Here is an 18,844-nt window from a genome sequence, read left to right on the forward strand (position 1 = left end):
GATATATCGAATCGCCACACTGGTATCGCGATTCGAATCGAATCGCCAAATTCTTGGCGATTCACACCCCTAGTATATAGCAGTGTATACGGATGCTGGAAGCCTGTGCTAGCATTTCTTCTGCGGTGTATATAGTAGTATATAGCAGTGTATACGGATACTGGAAGCCTGTGCTAGCATTTCTCCTGCGGTGTTGCTATCAGTGTGTGAAGAGTGGGAGAAGAGGGTTGCATTGACAATCCAACACAATGGGCAGCACATTGAACACATTTTATAAGTGGTCAGAAACTTGTAATTAACTCATGAAAGAATAAAGTTACATTAAAACCAAGCACATCATTGTTTTTCTTGTGAAATTCCCAATAAGTTTGATGTGTCACATGACCCTCTTCCTATTGAAAAAACGAAAGTTGGATTCAAAATGGCCAACTTCAAAATGGCCGCCATGGTCACCTCCCATCTTGAAAAGTTTCCCCCATCACATATACTAATGTGCCACAAACAGGAAGTTAATATCACCAACCATTCCCATTTTATTAAGGTGTATCCATATATATGGCCCACCCTGTACTATATTTGGGCTTCCCCTTGTTGTGTATGTTACACAACCAACTTTGATAAGAGGCGAATTTCCTCTTCCCTGTGGGATTACCTGGAGTCCTGCTTCTCGATCTGATTGGTTGCTATGGACAACTGCACAGGTTTTGAGAAATCCCTTCCAATGTCTTGAGGAAAACAGGCGCAGCTTCTCACCTGCCCCATACCATCCCTACAGTGAAGCATGGTGGGGGCAGAATCATGTTTTAGGGGTGGGGGTTCCGTGGCTTGGACAGGGAGACTGGTCAGGGTTAAGGGATCCAGATCCAAAGTGCTCTGGGCCAAAGTTTCATCTTCCAAAAAGACAATGAGGCAAATTTCTCAAAACCTGTGTAGAGGAAATTTTACCTATAGCAACCAGATAACTTCTTTTATTTTTTAAAAAGGCCTCTGAAAAATAAAATAAGCAATTTGGTTGGTTCCAATGGGCAACTGGTCCATTTTGATCTCCCATAATGGATTTAAAGGGGTTATCTACTGTATAAACACATTCAAATCACGGGGAGTAGACCTCTGTCTGTCTTAGGAACTGTCCAGAGTAGGAGCAAATCCCCATAGCAAACCTCTCCTGCTCTGGACAGTTCCTGACATGGACAGAGGTGTCAGCAGAGATCACTGTTGTCAGACAGAAAAGAACAACTCAACTTCAGCAGCTGATAAGTACTGGTAGGATTAAGATTTTTTAATAGAAGTAATTTACAAATCTGTTTAACTTTCTGGAGCCAGTTACTATGAAAAAAATAGTTTTTCACCGGAATACCCATTTAAGTCAGGGATTTGTCTCGGCCACTCAAATCTGAGGCCTGAAAATGGCCTCCACTGACTGTACCCATCCAACCTGACAGAGCTTGAGAGGATCTGCAGAGAAGAATGGAAGAGAATCACTAAATCCAGATGTGAAAATTTTGTGGCCTCATCCCCAAGAAGACTGGAGGCTGCCCTTTTTGAAAGGGGTACTCTGCTGCTCAGTGTTTGGAACAAAATGTACCAAATACTTAGAGCCCGCGCCAGGAGCTCGTGACGTCATAGCCCCGCCCCCTCATGACGTCACACCCACCCCCTCAATGCAAGTCTATGGGAGGGGGCGTGGCAGCTGTCACGCCCCCTCCCATAGACTTGCATTGAGGGGGCGGGTGTGACGTCACGAGCTCCCGGCGCCGGCTCTAAGTATTTGGAACATTTTGTTCCAAACGCTGAGCAGCGGAGTACCCCTTTAATAAATTAGCAAAGATTTCTCACATTCTGTTTACTTTGTCATTATGGTTTTCTGGTTCATCGGGGAGGGGATTTTGTTTTATTTTAGCACAGGTCCGCAACATAACAGAATGTGAAAATAGTGAAAGGGTCTGAATGCCTCGTAGGGTTGTTATTTTTTCTTTTTTTTGAGCCAAGGCCAAAATATCCAAAATCTTCATCTTGGATCTGTATTTAAAAATAAAATATATCAGTGTTGTGTGTCAGTTGTCATGTTAAAAGATACATATGTGGTGTAGCTGAATCCCCTCACTGTTTCTTGCAGAGTGGTAAATATCGCTATAGTGGTGTGTTTCGAGCCTTGGGGAACATATACAGAACTGAAGGTGCTCGTGGTCTTTTCAGCGGTCTTTCTGCCACCCTGCTACGAGATGCTCCTTTTTCGGGGATATACCTGATGTTTTATACCCAAGCTAAGAGGTTTGCGCTTCCTTGTAAGTAGGTTTTCTTTGTATTTCATCTTTGGGGGGGCGACTAAGAATGAAATAGTAAATGGTTTACATCTGTGTTTATACTGAGGCATTCAGAAGACAGTCACATGGAGCTCTATGGGGAAGATTTATCAAAATCTGTGTAGAGGAAGAGCGGTGCAGTTGCCCATAGCAACCAATCAGATCACTTATTTCTGAGGCCAAAAAATGAAAGGAGCGATCTGATTGGTTGCTATAGGAAATTGCACCAGTCTTCATCTACACAAGTTTTGATAAATCTCCCTCTTTATCTCTACGAAGTTTTATGGCTCCACAGAGACTACTCTGATACCTCGGAGGAACGTGACAGCTTGACCACTAACCAGCACTGGCATAAGTAGGAATTTGCAAGACAGCATAGGACAGTGTTTCCCAACCAGCACATCTCCAGCTGTTGCAAAACTACAACTCGTCGAATCGCCTATTACACTCAGTGCTGTGGAGTCGAGGAGTTGGAGTCGGACCAATTTTGGATACCTGGAGTTGGCAAACAATGCACCGACTCAGACTCCTACTAAATTTAGATTGGAATGAAAAAAAAGCAAGTTTAAATGTCTCAATTCACAAAAAGTTATAGTTAATGACTTCTCTACTGTAAGAATAAAGACGAATTCATGCAGTGCCTCACGTAACCGCAAAACGAACAGGTTAAGTGACCGTGAAGAAGCTTTTCATGTGCTTTACTATATGGCACACAACACACAATTAGGAGCGGCAATACTTATACTTTCCATAGTGTTGTGTTCTACTGTTACAGGGAACCCATGGGTAACCTAGCCTCTCACTTATAAGGGGTTAAGGAAATATGTTTTTTGCAGGACTAGAGACACTTGTATAAGTGAAGGGAATGGAGGGTCAATAGTTCAAGACTGAAGCTGTAAACCATTGGAAAAACTGCTGCCATTCAGCTAAGGCTATAAACACTTGTAAACTCCGATTGTTAGCTTAAACTTTAATACATTCGCATATTAATACAGAGGAGTCGGAACATTTATCTACCGACTCCACAGCCCTGATTACACGTATCACTTCTTACAACAAACTATGTGATACCAATATTCAGTATAATCATTATAAATGTGGCTCTTACCCCCCCCCCCTTTGCTATTTCATCACCCCCCCCCCCCTTTATCCCACCTTGTCTTCTTTCCCCCTCATAATCCACCCAATGCCACTTTATTCTTTCCTTGAATCCTCTATGTGCCACATTATACCCCCCCCCCCCCCCTTGACCACTCTGTGCCACATTATGCCCCTTGATCCTCTCCTGTGCCATTTCACCCCCTCAGGTGCAGGCAATGACGAGTTAGGGGCATCACTTGTCAACACCAGCTCACTGATTTAAAGTGACCGTGGCCCGTGCTGCAGATCTTGAACGGGCAGGCGGCGCCTCAGAGGCTACTGCTGTGGGACTGGACAGTCTTGCGTAACACCTGGGGACTACCACCGACACACTGGTGTGTCGCGGCACCCATTTTGGAGAGCCCTGCTGTAGTGCTGGGCGGTATACCGGTATGAACCGGATACCGTTTTTTTTTTCTCCCACGGTATGGATTTTTGCCCATACCGCTATACCGATCGGGCCCCTCCCCCACCCTCCGAGTCAATAAAAAAAATTAAACTTACCCGTAATGGGGGTGGTCCAGGCCATCCATCCTTCCTGTAGTGTCCGGTGGCATTCCGGGTGGAGGGTGAACCGGTCCGGGCTGTCCTTCTTCTCCAGGGGGTCCTCTTCTCCACTCCGGGCAGGCTCCGGCCTAGTACACTGCATAGACGCCGCTACGCCGTGACGTCAGGTGCGTCGCTGCGCAGCGTTACTAGGCCGGAGCCTGCCCGGAGTGGAGAAGAGGACCCCCGGAGAAGAAGGACAGCCCGGACCGGTTCACCCTCCACCCGGAATGCCGCTGGACACTACAGGAAGGATGGATGGCCCGGACCACTCTCCCTGGATGGTCCCTGCAGCAACTGGGAAGGTGAGTCAGGGTTCTGGGATGGACAGGGGTCTGTATAATATACTATACCTACAGTAGGCCCTCCAGCTGTTGAGGTCCTCCGCTGTCGGGGCATGCTGGGAGTAGTAGTTTTGCAACAGCTGGAGGCACCCCTAGTTGGGAAACACTGACCTATACTATACACTATTATATAGTCCAACATGCTGGGAGTTGTAGTTTTGCAACAGCTGGAGGCTGTAGGGTTGTTTGTTACATCTATTTAAAAGGGTACTCCACTGCCCCAGTGTTCAGATCATTTAGTTCCAAAAGCCAATTTAGTTCCGCTACACCACCTCAATGCAAGTCTCAATGTAAAAAATACCGTGATACTTTAGAAAAATACCGTGATACTCATTTTTGGTCATATCGTCCAGCACTACCCTGCTGTAGACAAATGCCCACCCAATCGTGCAGATTTGGGACTGTAGCATTATTATGACATTCAGTATTATATTTTAAAAAATACATTTCATAGTGATTTGTAAATTCCCATCAGTAGTTTATGAAATCTCATTGATAAGCATTGTACTGTAATCCACCTTGGATTTTACCTGCTAAAATCCATAGCAGCTATGTCCCGTGTCAACATAACCTAACAGGAAATAAGGAAAAGAACTTGAATTAGCTCCAGAAAGAAGAAAACAATCTATTTAGTGCCACCTTTAGGTATGAAGAGAATTGAAGACAATGGATTAAAAGTTTAAGAGAAAGATTTCGGCTGGTGGCAGGATACGGTAAAACTAAAAGAGCAATCCCGCTGTCCGAGACTAGAATCCAAACTCACGTGATCAGACGGACTCCTCCGATGTCCCATTCAGGTCTATGGGACTTCTGGGAAAGGACATCAGGCAATCTGTCTGATCACGAGTTTTGGTGCTAGTCTTGGGCAACAGGATTAAAACATAGAAACATAGAATGTGTCGGCAGATAAGAACCATTTGGCCCATCTATTCTGCCCAATAATCTGAATCCTATCAATAGTCCCTTGTCCTATCTTATATGAAGGATAGTCTTATGCTTATCTCTATCTTATATGAAGGAAAGCCTTATGCTTATCCCTATCTTATATGAAGGATAGCCTTATACCTATCTCTATCTTATATGAAGGATAGCCTTATACCTATCCCTATCTTATATGAAGGAAAGCCTTATGCTTATCTCTATCTTATATGAAGGATAGCCTTATGCTTATCCCTATCTTATATGAAGGATAGCCTTATACCTATCTCTATCTTATATAAAGAATAACCTTATGCCTATCTCTATCTTATATGAAGGATAGCCTTATACCTATCCCTATCTTATATGAAGGAAAGCCTTATGCTTATCTCTATCTTATATGAAGGATAGCCTTATGCTTATCCCATGCATGTTTAAACTCCTTCACTGTATTTGCAGTTAACACTTCTACAGGAAGGCTATTCCATGCATCCACTACTCTCTCAGTAAAGTAATACTTCCTGATATTACTGCAGAAACCTTTGCCCCTCTAATTTAACCCCTTAAGGACACATGACTTATAGATCGGGAGTGGACACATGACGTTCCAGTAACGCGGGGCCACGTCATAGCGGGTCGGGCCCGGCCTCTAACAACGACCGGGACCCGTGGCTAAAAGCGCGCGGCATTGATCACTGTGCCGCGCGCTATTAACCCTTTAGACGCGGTGTTCAAAGTTGAACGCCGCGTCTAAAGTGAAACTGAAAGCATGCCGGTTAGCTCAGTGGGCTGTTCGGGATAGCCGCGGCGAAATCGCGGCATCCCGAACAGCTTACAGGACAGCGGGAGGGCCCCTACCTGCCTCCTCGCTGTCCGATCGCCGAATGACTGCTCAGTGCCTGAGATCTAAGCATGAGCAGTCAAGCGGCAGAATCATCGATCACTGGTTTCTTATGAGAAACCAGTGATTAATGATGATCAGTGTGTGCAGTGTTATAGGTCCCTATGGGATAACAATGATCAGTATAAGAGATCAGTGTGTGCAGTGTTATAGGTCCCTATGGGATAACAATGATCAGTATAAGAGATCAGTGTGTGCAGTGTTATAGGTCCCTATGGGAGCTAGAACACTGCAAAAAAAATGTGGAAAAAAAAGTGAATAAAGATCATTTAACCCCTTCCCTATTAAAAGTTTGAATCACCCCCCTTTTCCCATAAAAAAATAAACACAGTGTAAATAAAAATAAACATATATGGTATCGCCGCGTGCGGAAATGTCCGAATTATAAAAATATATCGTTAATTAAACCGCACGGTCAATGGCGTGCGCGCCAAAAAATTCCAAAGTCCAAAATAGTGCATTTTTGGTCACTTTTTATATCATGAAAAAATTAATAAAAAGCGATCAATAAGTCCTATCAATGCAAAAATGGTACCGTTAAAAACTTCAGATCACGGCACTAAAAAATTAGCCCTCATATCGCCCCATACACGGAAAAATAAAAAAGTTATAGGGGTCAGAAAAGGACAATTTTAAATGTATTAATTTTCCTGTATGAAGTTATGATTTTTTCCAGAAATCCGACAAAATCAAACCTATACAAGTAGGGTATCATTTTAACTGTATGGACCTACAGAATAAATATCAGGTGTCATTTTTACCGAAAAATGTACTACGTAGAAACAGAAGCCCCCAAAAGTTACAAAATGGCGTTTTTTTTTTCAATTTTGTCTCACAATGATTTTTTTTTCCGTTTCACCGTAGCTTTTTGGGCACAATGAATGACGTCATTACAAAGTAGAATTGGTGGCGCAAAAAATAAGCCATAATATGGATTGTTAGGTGCAAAATTGAAAGAGTTATGATTTTTTAAAGGCATGGAGCAAAAAGCGAAAATGCAAGAACGGAAAAAACCCCGGTCCTTAAGGGGTTAAAACTATGTCCTCTTGTGGTAGTTTTTCTTCTTTTAAATCTCCTCTCCTCCTTTATTGTGTTGATTCCCTTTATGTATATAAAAGTCTATATCATATCCCCTCTGCCTCGTCTTTCTTCTATACATGTTAAGGTCCTTTAACCTTTCCTGGTAAGTTTTATCCTGCAATCCATGTACTAGTTTAGTATCTTCTTTGAACTCTCTCTAGAGTATCTATATCCTTCTGGAGATACGGCCTCCAGTACTGCGCACAATACTCCAAGTGAGGTCTCACCAGTGTTCTGTACAGCGGCATGAGCACTTCTCTCTTTCTACTGGCCTCTCCCTATACATCCAAGCATTCTGCTAGTGTTTCCTGCTGCTCTATTAGGGTGCGTTCACACGGGCGTATTTGTCAGCAGATCCGCAGCTGCGGATCGGCTGACAAAGGCCCCTAAAGTACTACCCTCTTTGTGCCTGCTAATAGCGGCAATCCGCCGCTACCAGCAGACGCGCTGCGATGTGCGAGTTACCATGCAGTGTACTCGCACACATCGCGGCTGCTCTCTGTGTAGCTCAGGAGCCGGGGGAGCGGCCGCGATGTGCGGATACACTGCGACTCGCACATCACAGTGTGTCTGTTGGTAGCGGCGGATTGCCGCTATTAGCAGGCACAAAGAGGGCAGCACTTTAGGGGCCTTTGTCAGCGGATCCGCAGCTGCGGATCCGCTGACAAATACCCCCGTGTGAACGCACCCTCACATTGGCTTCCTACCTTTTAAGTCTTCTGAAATAATTACTCCTAAATCCCTCTCCTCAGATACTGAGGTCAGGACTGTGTCAAATATTCTATATTCTGCCCGAGGGTTTTTACGCCCCAGGTGCATTATTTTGCACTTATCCACATTAAATTTCGGTGTCCAGATTTCTGACCATTCTTCTAGTTTGCCTAAATCCTTTTCCATTTGGTGGATCCCTCCAGGAACATCAACCTGTTACATATCTTTGTGTTACATATCTTTGTGTCATCAGCACAAAGATATGTAACAGGGTTGATGTCCCTGGAGGGATACTCTTTTAGTTTCACCACAATCCTCCCCCCTGCCATAATGATAGTAAACTTTTTTAAAGTGACATAGCCCCTAAAATTTTACTAAGCTAAAAGTATCCAAAATCTAGCAAAACCGGACCTTTTCAGATATAATAAAGCAGTATTCTTACTCCATGTAACTCTCCATAAACTACCAGTCACAGAATAAATAAACGGGTCCAGTTTTATCACCATTTAAATATTAGAAGAAACAAAATACTGTTGTGCTTATCTGCTGTTAGAGGAGGTAAACAAGGTGAAATAAATAAATAAACACTATGGCGCAGTGCCTCCGTGCTCTAATGTAAGTGCAATCACTGAATAAAAGAATAATCAAACACAGTGCAATCCAGTTTCCAGCCGATAAGAGGGTAATTTGCTGAAAATTATTCATACTCCCAAACAAAGGCAAATCACAAGGAATGAAAATGTTTAAAGGAGAACTCTAGTTAAAAAAAATAAATAAATTTTTTTTAACCCTATCATCCCAGGCTGCCGGAATAAAAATAATAACTTTAACTTACCTTCCACCGTTGCCACTAGAATCGCTGTCCCGTCCTCTGACCACCCGTCTTTTTCCTGCTTTTGGTGCCCAACACGGCTGCAGTGATAGCGGTGATAGGCTGAGTGACAGTGTCATGTAACAGGCCCATTATTTCGGCAGCCCGGGAATATAGGGGTAAGAAAAATCTTTAGAACTTAAGTTTTTCATCACCTGTGCAGAGAAAGAGTGGTGTGATTGCCCAGAACAACATATCAGATCGCTTCTTTAATTTCTTAAAAAGGCCACTGAAAAATGAAAGAAGCGATCTGATTGGTTGCAACTGCACCACTTTTCCTCTGAACAAGTTTTGATAAATCTCCCCATAGTTTACTTGAGTGATAAAGCTAAATGCAAAGCAACAAGATACAAAAAAGGTAACAGGAGTAAAACAACTAACACACCAAAAGTGGAGAGCAGCTTTACATCTGAATACTTAAATAGTTCAATAACATTGGTCTTCGGAGCCCCCAGAAATGATGGCATCTCACCCTTTTATACTCTCTAAGGGTGTGTTCAAATGAGCGTATTTTGCTGCAGATTTTTTGCGGTGGATTTTGCTACCCATTGAAGTCAACCTACCTAATACATTCTCAAATCTTCCAGAAAAATCTACCTTATGCTGGTTTTACAACACGTTGTGTGGTGTGAACCCAGTCTTATACGGAGCATACATGTGAATGCTAGCTCTGACCAGTTTTAAACTGCTTTTATGGGTTCTTAGTGCCCCTCAAATAAGTTATCCAGTATAAGAAATGCCTAGCTGTTTTTTGTTTTTTAAATAAACAGTGCCTCTCTTGTCCTCAGTTTGTGTGTGGTATTGCAGCTCAGTTCCATTGAAGTTAATGGAGCCAAGTTGTAATGCCACAGACAACCTGAGGACAAGTGTGGTGCTGTTTTGAGAAGAAAACAGCTATATTTTTGTAATCCTGGATAACCCTTTTAATATTCTTAGGCTATGCTACAATAACCCCGGTATGGCCTACAGTCCCTGCCTTACAGATAAGAACCTGGGCTTTATAACAAAACAGCAAAGACTGATAATTGGTATGTTTTTTTTTTTAATAATCCTGGAGTACCCTTTTAACACCTTGGGGACAGAGGGTTTTCCCGTTTTTGCACTTTCGTTTTTTCCTCCTTACCTTTTAAAAATCATAACACTTTCAATTTTGCACCTAAAAATCCATATGATGGCTTATTTTTTGCGCCACCAATTCTACTTTGTAATGACATCAGTCACTTTACCCAAAAATCTACGGCAAAATGGAAAGAAAAATCATTGTGCAACAAAATTGAAGAAAAAAATCCACTTTTAAACTTTTGGGGGCTTCCGTTTTTACGCAATACATTTTTCGGTAAAAATGACACCTTATCTTTATTCTGTAGGTCACGATTAAAATGATCCCCTACTTATATAGGTTTGATTTTTTTCGTACTTCTGGAAAAAATCATAACTACATGCAGGAAAATGTATACGTTTAAAATTGTCATCTTCTGACCCCTATAACTTTTTTATTTTCCCGCGTATGGGGCAGTATGAGGACTCTTTTTTTTTTTTTTTTTGCGCCATTTTTATCAGTACCATTTATGTATTGATCGGACTTTTTGATCACTTTTTATTCATTTTTTCATGATATAAAAAGTGACCAAAAATACGCTATTTTGGACTTTGGAATTTTTTTGTGTGTACGCCATTGACCGTGCAATTTAATTAATGATATATTTTTATAATTCGGACATTTCCGCATGCGCGATACCACATATGTTTATATTTATTTTTATTTTACACAGTTTTTTTTTAAATGGGAAAAAGGGGGTGATTCAAACTTTTATAAGGGAAGGGGTTAAATGATCTTTATTCACTTTTTTTTTTTTGCAATGTTATAGCTCCCATAGGAGGCTATAACACTGCACACACTGATCTTTTACATTGATCAATGGTTTCTCATAGGAAACCACTGATCAATGATTCTGCCGCTTGACTGCTCATGCCTGGATCTCAAGCACTGAGCAGTCATTCAGCGATCGGACAGCGAGGAGGAAGGTAGGGACCCTCCTGCTGTCCTGTAAGCTGTTCAGGATGCCATCATTTCATCGAGGCTATCCCAAACAGCCCCCTGAGCTAACCGGAAATGTTTTACTTTCACTTTAGACACGGAACTTTGAACGCCGCGTCTAAAGGGTTACTAGCGCGCGGCACCGCGATCAGTGCCGCGCACTATTAGCCACGGGTTTCGGCGTGGCCCCGCGTTATAGAAAGGGAGTGGGCGAAGGGCGTATAGGTACGCCTTCCGTCCCCAACAGGTTAAGTGGTTTTCATTTACATAGTTATTGTTACAAATGCACCTGTTACTTACGTATATTACACAGTAGAAGAATTGGTCATTTTTTACTCAGATTGTGAACCTGAATTTCCTGAGTTTTTTCCCTGCAGATAATATTGACCCCACATTTAGTCCTCTTCTAAACTTCTCTTGTGGGGTTGTGGCTGGTATTCTGGCATCTGTAAGTACCCAGCCCGCTGATGTCATCAAAACTCATATGCAGCTTTCTCCTGGAAAATACCGCTGGACTGGTCACACTGCCCTCTATATTTATCAGGTATGGAATGTTTACTACAAGTTATGGTAAAACAGTGGATTGCCTTCAATTTTGCATTGATAATCCGAAACGTTTAACTCCTTCCTGACCTATGAGGTACCGGTATGTCATGGATCGGGTGAGGGGTACATGATGCGGGTTGGGTCAGGTCTGCGTCATAACCGGCAGATCCCCGTTGACATCTGCCGGTAATGATGGACATCGGAGCTGGCTCCGAAGTCCATCATTGAAATGGTTGAATGCTGTGATCAATAGCAATCATGACACTTTGACATTAAATGCAGTTAATCCCTCGGGTCTAGGGGACCTATCTGCTGCTCCGCGATGTAGTCACGGGCTGTAGATGGGTTGCATGGCTCCTTTCCTGTGCTCCGTGGATTGGCTTTGGCAGTCCTTAGCAATCAAGCTCCAAAAACATAAGTCGGGCAACCAGGGTAATACGGAGAATGGGAGGACTACAGTACCCAGAAAGATTATCAGAATTGGGGTTATTTAGTTTAGAAAAAAAGAGGGTTTAGGGGAGACCTAATAACTATATATAAATATATCAGGGGACAGTACAGAGATCTCTCCCATGATCTATTTATACCCAGGACTGAATCTATAACAAGGGGGCATCCTCTATGTCTTAAGGAAAGAAGGTTTCTACATCAGCACAGACGGGGGTTCTTTACTGTAAGAGCAGTGAGACTGTGGAATTCTCTGCCTGAGAAGGTGGCGATGGTGAACTCTGTAAAAGAGTTCGAAAGGGGCCTGGATGCATTTTTGGAGAGTAATAACATTGCTGGTTGTGTATACTAGATTTATAGGGACAGAACTTTGATCCAGGGATTTATTCTGATGCCATATTTGGCGTCTGGAAGGAATTTTTACCTCTAGTATGAGGGTTTTTTGTCTTCCTCTGGATCAACTTAGTAGGGACTCATTAGGGATATAGGTTGAACTTGCAGCACATAGTAAAACAACTACACCCTAACACTGTCCGGACCTATACCCAAAATACAACTACTGTGGGGCGTCAGCAGAACGCCAAGTAAACTGAAAACACTACTTTTACCAGAACCTTCCTGCTACCCCACCCCAAACTAAAATGGCCGGTAACTAAGAAAACTACCCAGGGATACCTTAAAGTGAGCTGGAACCTATGGAACCCTAAGGAAGCTAACTCCCTCAACACTACCTAAAAAACCAATAGGGGAGAGTAGTCAAGAGCAGGTCTGTCCATGACAGTTCAGTCCGGGAGTCTGAAAGGAGGGGCCGCATCCACCCAATGAAGAGCCTCGGTCGAGGGGAGGTGAAGAACTTAGTAGAGGCCCCATGCACCACTCTTAGGCGAGCAGGATAAAGCATCAAATAGCGATAACCCTTAGCACGCAGCTTTGACCGGACCTCAGTTAACTGCACCCACTGCTTGCGTAGCTCCACAGAAAAGTCAGGGTAGAAAGACACTCTGCTCCCTTCACAAATGGCCTCTCCCTTAAGTCGCACAGCTCATAAAACAGCATCTCTGTCCTTGAAGTGAAGGAGCTTGGCCAGAAAAGGACATGGGGGGACCCCAGGAGGAGGAGGTCTAGCCGGGACTCTCCGTTCAGTGGAGAAATAGGGAGAGAAGGTGTCCACTGGAAGAATCTCCTTCAACCACTTTTCCAAGAATGGTACAGGATCATTCCCTTCCACCTTTTCAGGAAGGCCTACCAAGTGGATATTGTTGCACCGCAGGCGGTTCTCCATATCATCCATGCGGCCCAGAACTCCCATCATCTGGCGCTGCAGTGAATCCACTCTGTCCGGCAAAGGATGGAGAGTATCTTCCACCGTAGAGACCCTGGACATAGTTTTCTATCACTTTTTTTTTTTTTTTTTTTTTTTTTTTTAAACCCTTGGGATGAACAAAAATACACTATTTTGGCATGTACTGGATAAGATAACTAATTGTTGTTTTTTTTAAAACATTTTATCTAACATTTTATTTACATAACATAAAGAGTAAAGTGTAAGAAAAATGTCACTGTGTTAATTTCATAGTGTAGATCATTTCGTGTCCATAGATATTAATAAGTTTAGGCAACTCCCAGCATGCCCAGACAGCCAAAGATATTAGATGAACACTGGCTGAACCAGAGACCAACCAACCACCTGATGTGTATGGGGGGGGGGGGGTGACCCAACATTCCCCTAATGGCAGATGTCAAGAACAAAGAGGAGCGGCAGTGTTAAATTTCAGCATACACTGTAGCAGCCTCCCATTGGGGGAGATTTATCAATAGCTGCCTAGAGGAAAAGTTGCTGAGTTGCCCATAACAACCAATCAGATCGCTACTTTCATTTCTGAAAAGGCCTCTGAAAAATGAAAGAAGTGATCTGATTGTTGCCAATGGCAACTCAGCAACTTTTCCTCTGGACAGGTTTTGATAAATCTCCCCCATTGTTTTAAGGGTGATTCTGCTGCACCATTCACACTACAGGATTTCTGTGGCCAACGTTTCATTCCGGACCCCATGTTAATTCTTATGTGCTTGGAAATGCAATTCAGCCTGTGGAGATGGGGCCAGGGCTGGTGCAAGGATTTTTGCCACCCCTTGACACACCCCACCTTACTACTGGGGTGACACACTGTAACAAACCGCCTCCTCATGTAATCTCCTTATTACTGGGGTGACAGTTTTGTGGCTGTCAGGACCTGGAGAAATAACTTTCTTGCAGAGGGCAGAACGGCGCCCCCATCAAGAGGGCGCTCTAGGCGGCTGCCTATTTTGCCTATAGGTGGAGTCGGCCCTGGATGGGGCTTTTCTAAGTGGTCCTATTTCCGCCTACTACTACTGGGGTGACACACTGTAACATACCTCCTCCTCATGTAATCTCCTTACTTCTGGGGTGACACACTGTGACTAACCCCTCCCCCCTTGTAATCTCCTTACTACTGGGGTGACACACTGTAACACACCTCCTCCTCATGTAATCTCCTTACTACTGGGGTGACAGTTTTGTGGCTGTCAGGACCTGGAGAAATAACTTTCTTGCAGAGGGCAGAACGGTACCCCCCATACTGTCAGAGGAGCCCAGCGGAATAGCGGGAGAAAAATTACTGCATGTGCCATCTTTTTCTCCCGCTACAAAAAAACGGCGACCGAAAGAACCCATTATAGTAAATGGGATCCATTGGGACCCGTTATTGCCCGTTGTGCCGCATTTCGATAACAGCCGTTAAAGGCTAAAAAGAAAAAAAAGCCTAGCAGCCGTTTTAAGACTGGGCACAGCGCAAATGTGAAAGTAGCCTTAGTGTGAACGAGTCCATAGAGACGACCACCCAAAATTGCACAAAAAAGTGACCTTCTAGGTGGGTGGTCTTCTTGAAGAATGCATGAAAAATGTGAAATATAAAATCTGGTTTGGGTAAAGGGGTGGTCTTTTGGAGAGGTTTCACTGTATTGATCATGGTATGAAGGAAAAAGGAGGAGGAAAAAACAAAGGGGCGCTCCCTAGTGTAATATTGCGAGGATGGAAGGAAAAATGGTGCTAATACCCATCACCAAACACCCAAGGTGAGGTACTGACCTTGAGTGGATGTATAGAGAGGTCGGTGGGGCCTCTGTTTTGTGGTTGAGGGTGTGTACCAATGAGGTGGTTACAGTCTGCTGCTCTCACCCCTAATTTCCGTGTTCCCGAGGGAGACGGACAACAAAGTGATGTGGAGGGTACAAAAAGATCGGGTTTTTTGGAGAGCGCTACTGTATCTCAATGGAAGTCGGAATAAAACAGAGATAGAGCCAGTACTTACGCAGGACTAACTTTTATTGGTAAAATAAGTCAATAGGTAAAACAGGACAACGCTTTTCGGCGCACACTCGCGCCTTCCTCAGGTCCACAAATATAACTACAGAAAAAACATACATATGGATAAAAGTCAATAAAATCAATTGTAGTGCTAGTAGTCTAAAATTAACTTCAAAATGGGACTCCGGAACATAGAATTTAACACATTTGCATAGGTGTGTAAATGCAGGCATAAAGAGCACAAGGTTTGAACAGGTTCCAGACCGTCAACATATGCATGAGAATTGTAAAACCTGTGTATAGGTATATACATGAAGGACATATAAGGACAGTTACTAGTCAATGAGCAGCGGAAAAAGGTGTGGGAATGGTATGCACTCGTGTCTTATCGGTCAAATGGGTCAGTACCACAGGTGCATACTGGGAAATGTTAGTTTATGAGCAGCCAAAATGGGTGTGTGGGGAGGATATTATGGTTTGGCCGCACAGGTGCATGAGGGCTGTAAGAAAGTGCAGGAAGGGGACAGACAAGTATTGGTCCTGATTGTCTCTCCCCAGGGTGCAAAGTGCGGAATTCACCACTGGGGTAAATATGCTCATATGTATGGAGCATATCTGGGGAATGAGTGACTCTCCAGGGCCAGAATTCAAATGTTTTGGCCGGCTGCAGGGTTCGGCTGAGTGTGACTGTCAGTGAACCAGAGATAGGGGGGATCATTACTTACTTTTATGTAGTCCTGGCCAGGAGCTCCTGCGGGCGGGCTGTGGATGTGTAGTGGCGGCGCTCTGTTATATATACGGGCGCCGACCTGGGATTGCGCAACTTGACGGAAGACGTCACTTCCGGTCATGCGCACTGCATCCATCGCAGGTTTACCGGAAACGCCGGGAGAGTGCGGGAGGCGCATGTGATGATTGATGCGAGCATGTAAAGGCGCTGTCAGCGCCTGTAGGAGGGAGGTGGCTTTAATGTGGAATGAGATGATGTTTGTATGAAACTGATATAGATGAAATGTGGTCTATTATATGTGAAACTGATATGGAACTATTATTAACGGAATGTGAATATTATATGTGAGATGATACCTGGATGTCTGCGATGGCATGCGTAGATGGTGTGTGGGAGAAGGAAACCCCATGTGGCTGGGATTGGACCTGGATGTCTGGGGTTACTAGTGAGGAGTGGGGAGGAATGTAGGTGGGGTCAGGAGTAGGATGAGGGTGTGGGGAGAAAGGGAGGGTCGGAAGAGTGTGGTGATGTTGATGGATGGGGAAATGGGAAACTGCCGAGTGTGGGAGACTGTGCCAGTGGGGAAACTGTGTCTGTCTATGTGGAGTGGGAACGGGGGTTGGAAAAGGGATAATGTGTGGGGAGGGGGGGATGACAGGGGTTATGGATGGGATGGGGAAAAGGGGGGGGGGGCTGGGGGAGTGGTGTAGGGAGACATGTATAGAAAGACTAATGGTTATTACTCTATGCATTCATTGAGTCCATCCGGCATTAAGCATTTCAATTTGTAAATCCAATAAGCTTCCCATTTATTGAGGGTTGCTTGTCTGTTGTCCAGATCTGTAGAAATGTGCTCGATGGGTGTGATCTTCAAGCACAAAAAGTCTTTGCTATGCTCATCTGAGAGATGTCTTGACACGCTGTGTTTTAGATAACCTGTTTGACCGTTGTGTCTGTGGCCGTTGAGACGTTTTCTTAAGGTCTGGGTAGTCCTGCTGATATAGTAGGGACCACAGACACAGTCAAATAGATAAATGATGAACGATGATCCACAGTCCATACGTGTTTGGATTTTAAAAGTGGTCGCAATATTTTTTGATGTGAAAAACTGTCTTCCGTGTTGGATGGTTTGGCAGCAAAGGCATCCTTTGTTGTCACATCTATAAGATCCAGGGGTTAGAGTGTGTGGCCTTTTCGTTTTGCCTTTTCTCAGAAGGCTCGGAGCGAGTATGTTTTTGACCCCTGCGGAACGTCAATGCGGGACTTTTGGGGATGAGGTTTTTTAAGATCGGGTCTGTGAGCAGAATGCTCCAATGCTTCTCCAGGATTTGCTTGATTTGTAGGAGTTCCTGGGTGTAGGTGGTGATAAAGTTGTAACCGTAATTGTTAGTGGTTGTCTTATCTTTTTGTTTAGGTGTATCAGATGGTAGGAGAGTGGTTTGTTCAACGGCCAAATTGGAAAGAAATGCGTTTTTCAGTAGTGTGGAAGGATAACTTTTTTGTGCTTGAAGATCACACCCATCGAGCACATTTCTACAGATCTGGACAACAGACAAGCAACCCTCAATAAATGGGAAGCTTATTGGATTTACAAATTGAAATGCTTAATGCCGAATGGACTCAGTGAATGCATAGAGTTATAACCATTAGTCTTTCTATACATGTCTCCCTACACCACTCCCCCAGCCCCCCCCTCCCTGTTTCCCATCCCATCCATAACCCCTGCAGTTTCTCATTTCCCCATCCATCAACATCACCACACTCTTCCCACCCTCCCTTTCTCCCCACTCCCTCATCCCACTCTTGACCCCACCTACATTCCTCCCCACTCCTCACTAGGAACCCCAGACATCCAGGTCCAATCCCAGCCACATGGGTTTCCTTCTCCCACACACCACCACTGCCACCGCAGACATCCAGGTATCATCTCAGATATCATATAATATTCACATTCCTTTAACCCCTTAAGGACGCAGGGTTTTTCAGTTTTTGCACTTTCGTTTTTTCCTCCTTACCTTTTAAAAATCATAACCCTTTCAATTTTCCACCTAAAAATCCATATTATTGCTTATTTTTTGCGTCACCAATTGTACTTTGCAGGGACATTAGTCATTTTACCCAAAAATTCAAGGCGAAACGGCAAAAAAAATTGTGCGACAAAATCGAAGAAAAAAGGCCATTTTGTAACTTTTGGGGGCTTCCGTTTCTACGCAGTGCATATTTCGGTAAAAATGACACCTTATCAATATTCTGTAGGAACATACGGTTAAAATGATACCCAACTTATATAGGTTTCATTTTGTCATACTTCTGGAAAAAATCATAACTACATGCAGGAAAATGTATACGTTTAAAAATGTCATCTTCTGACCCCTAGAACTTTTTATTTTTCCACATATGGGGCAGTATGAGGGGTCATTTTTTGCGCCGTGATCTGAAGTTTTTATTGGTACCATGTTTGTTTTGATCGGACTTTTTGATCACTTTTTATTCATTTTTTAATGGTATAAAAAGTGACCAAAAATACGCTTTTTTGGACTTTGGAATTTTTTTTTTTGCGCGTACGCCATTGACCGTGCGGTTTAATTAATGATATATTTTTATAGTTCGGACATTTACGCACGCGGCGATACCACATATGTTTATTTTTATTTACACTGTTTTATTTTTTTTATGGGAAAAGGGGGGTGATTCAAACTTTTATTAGGGAAGGACCTTTTATTAACACTTTTTATTTACTTTTTTTTTTTGCAGTGTTATAGGTCCCATAGGGATCAGTGTTATCGGCGCTTGACTGCTCCTGCCTGGATCTCAGGTACGGAGCAGCCATTCTTCGATCGGACACCGAGAAGGCAGGTAAGGGCCCTCCCGGTGTCCTGTAAGCTGTTCGGGACGCCGCGATTTCACTGCGGCGGTCCCGAACAGCCCGACTGAGCAGCCGGGT

General features: G+C 43.6%; 1 protein-coding gene across 1 annotated transcript in view; it reads left to right on the forward strand.

The window, feature by feature from the left end:
* The window catches only part of SLC25A38 (solute carrier family 25 member 38), a 38,018-nt gene that overhangs the window by 14,658 nt on the left and 4,516 nt on the right, over positions 1 to 18,844 (forward strand). Inside the window, exons 4-5 of the mRNA XM_056523693.1 lie at positions 2,117 to 2,285; positions 11,230 to 11,396. Coding sequence (XP_056379668.1) covers positions 2,117 to 2,285; positions 11,230 to 11,396 — 336 coding nt within the window. The remainder of the gene's footprint in view (positions 1 to 2,116; positions 2,286 to 11,229; positions 11,397 to 18,844) is intronic.

The sequence above is a fragment of the Hyla sarda genome, chromosome 6, assembly GCF_029499605.1.
Source record: "Hyla sarda isolate aHylSar1 chromosome 6, aHylSar1.hap1, whole genome shotgun sequence".
In the NCBI taxonomy this organism is placed as follows: Eukaryota; Metazoa; Chordata; class Amphibia; order Anura; family Hylidae; genus Hyla; species Hyla sarda.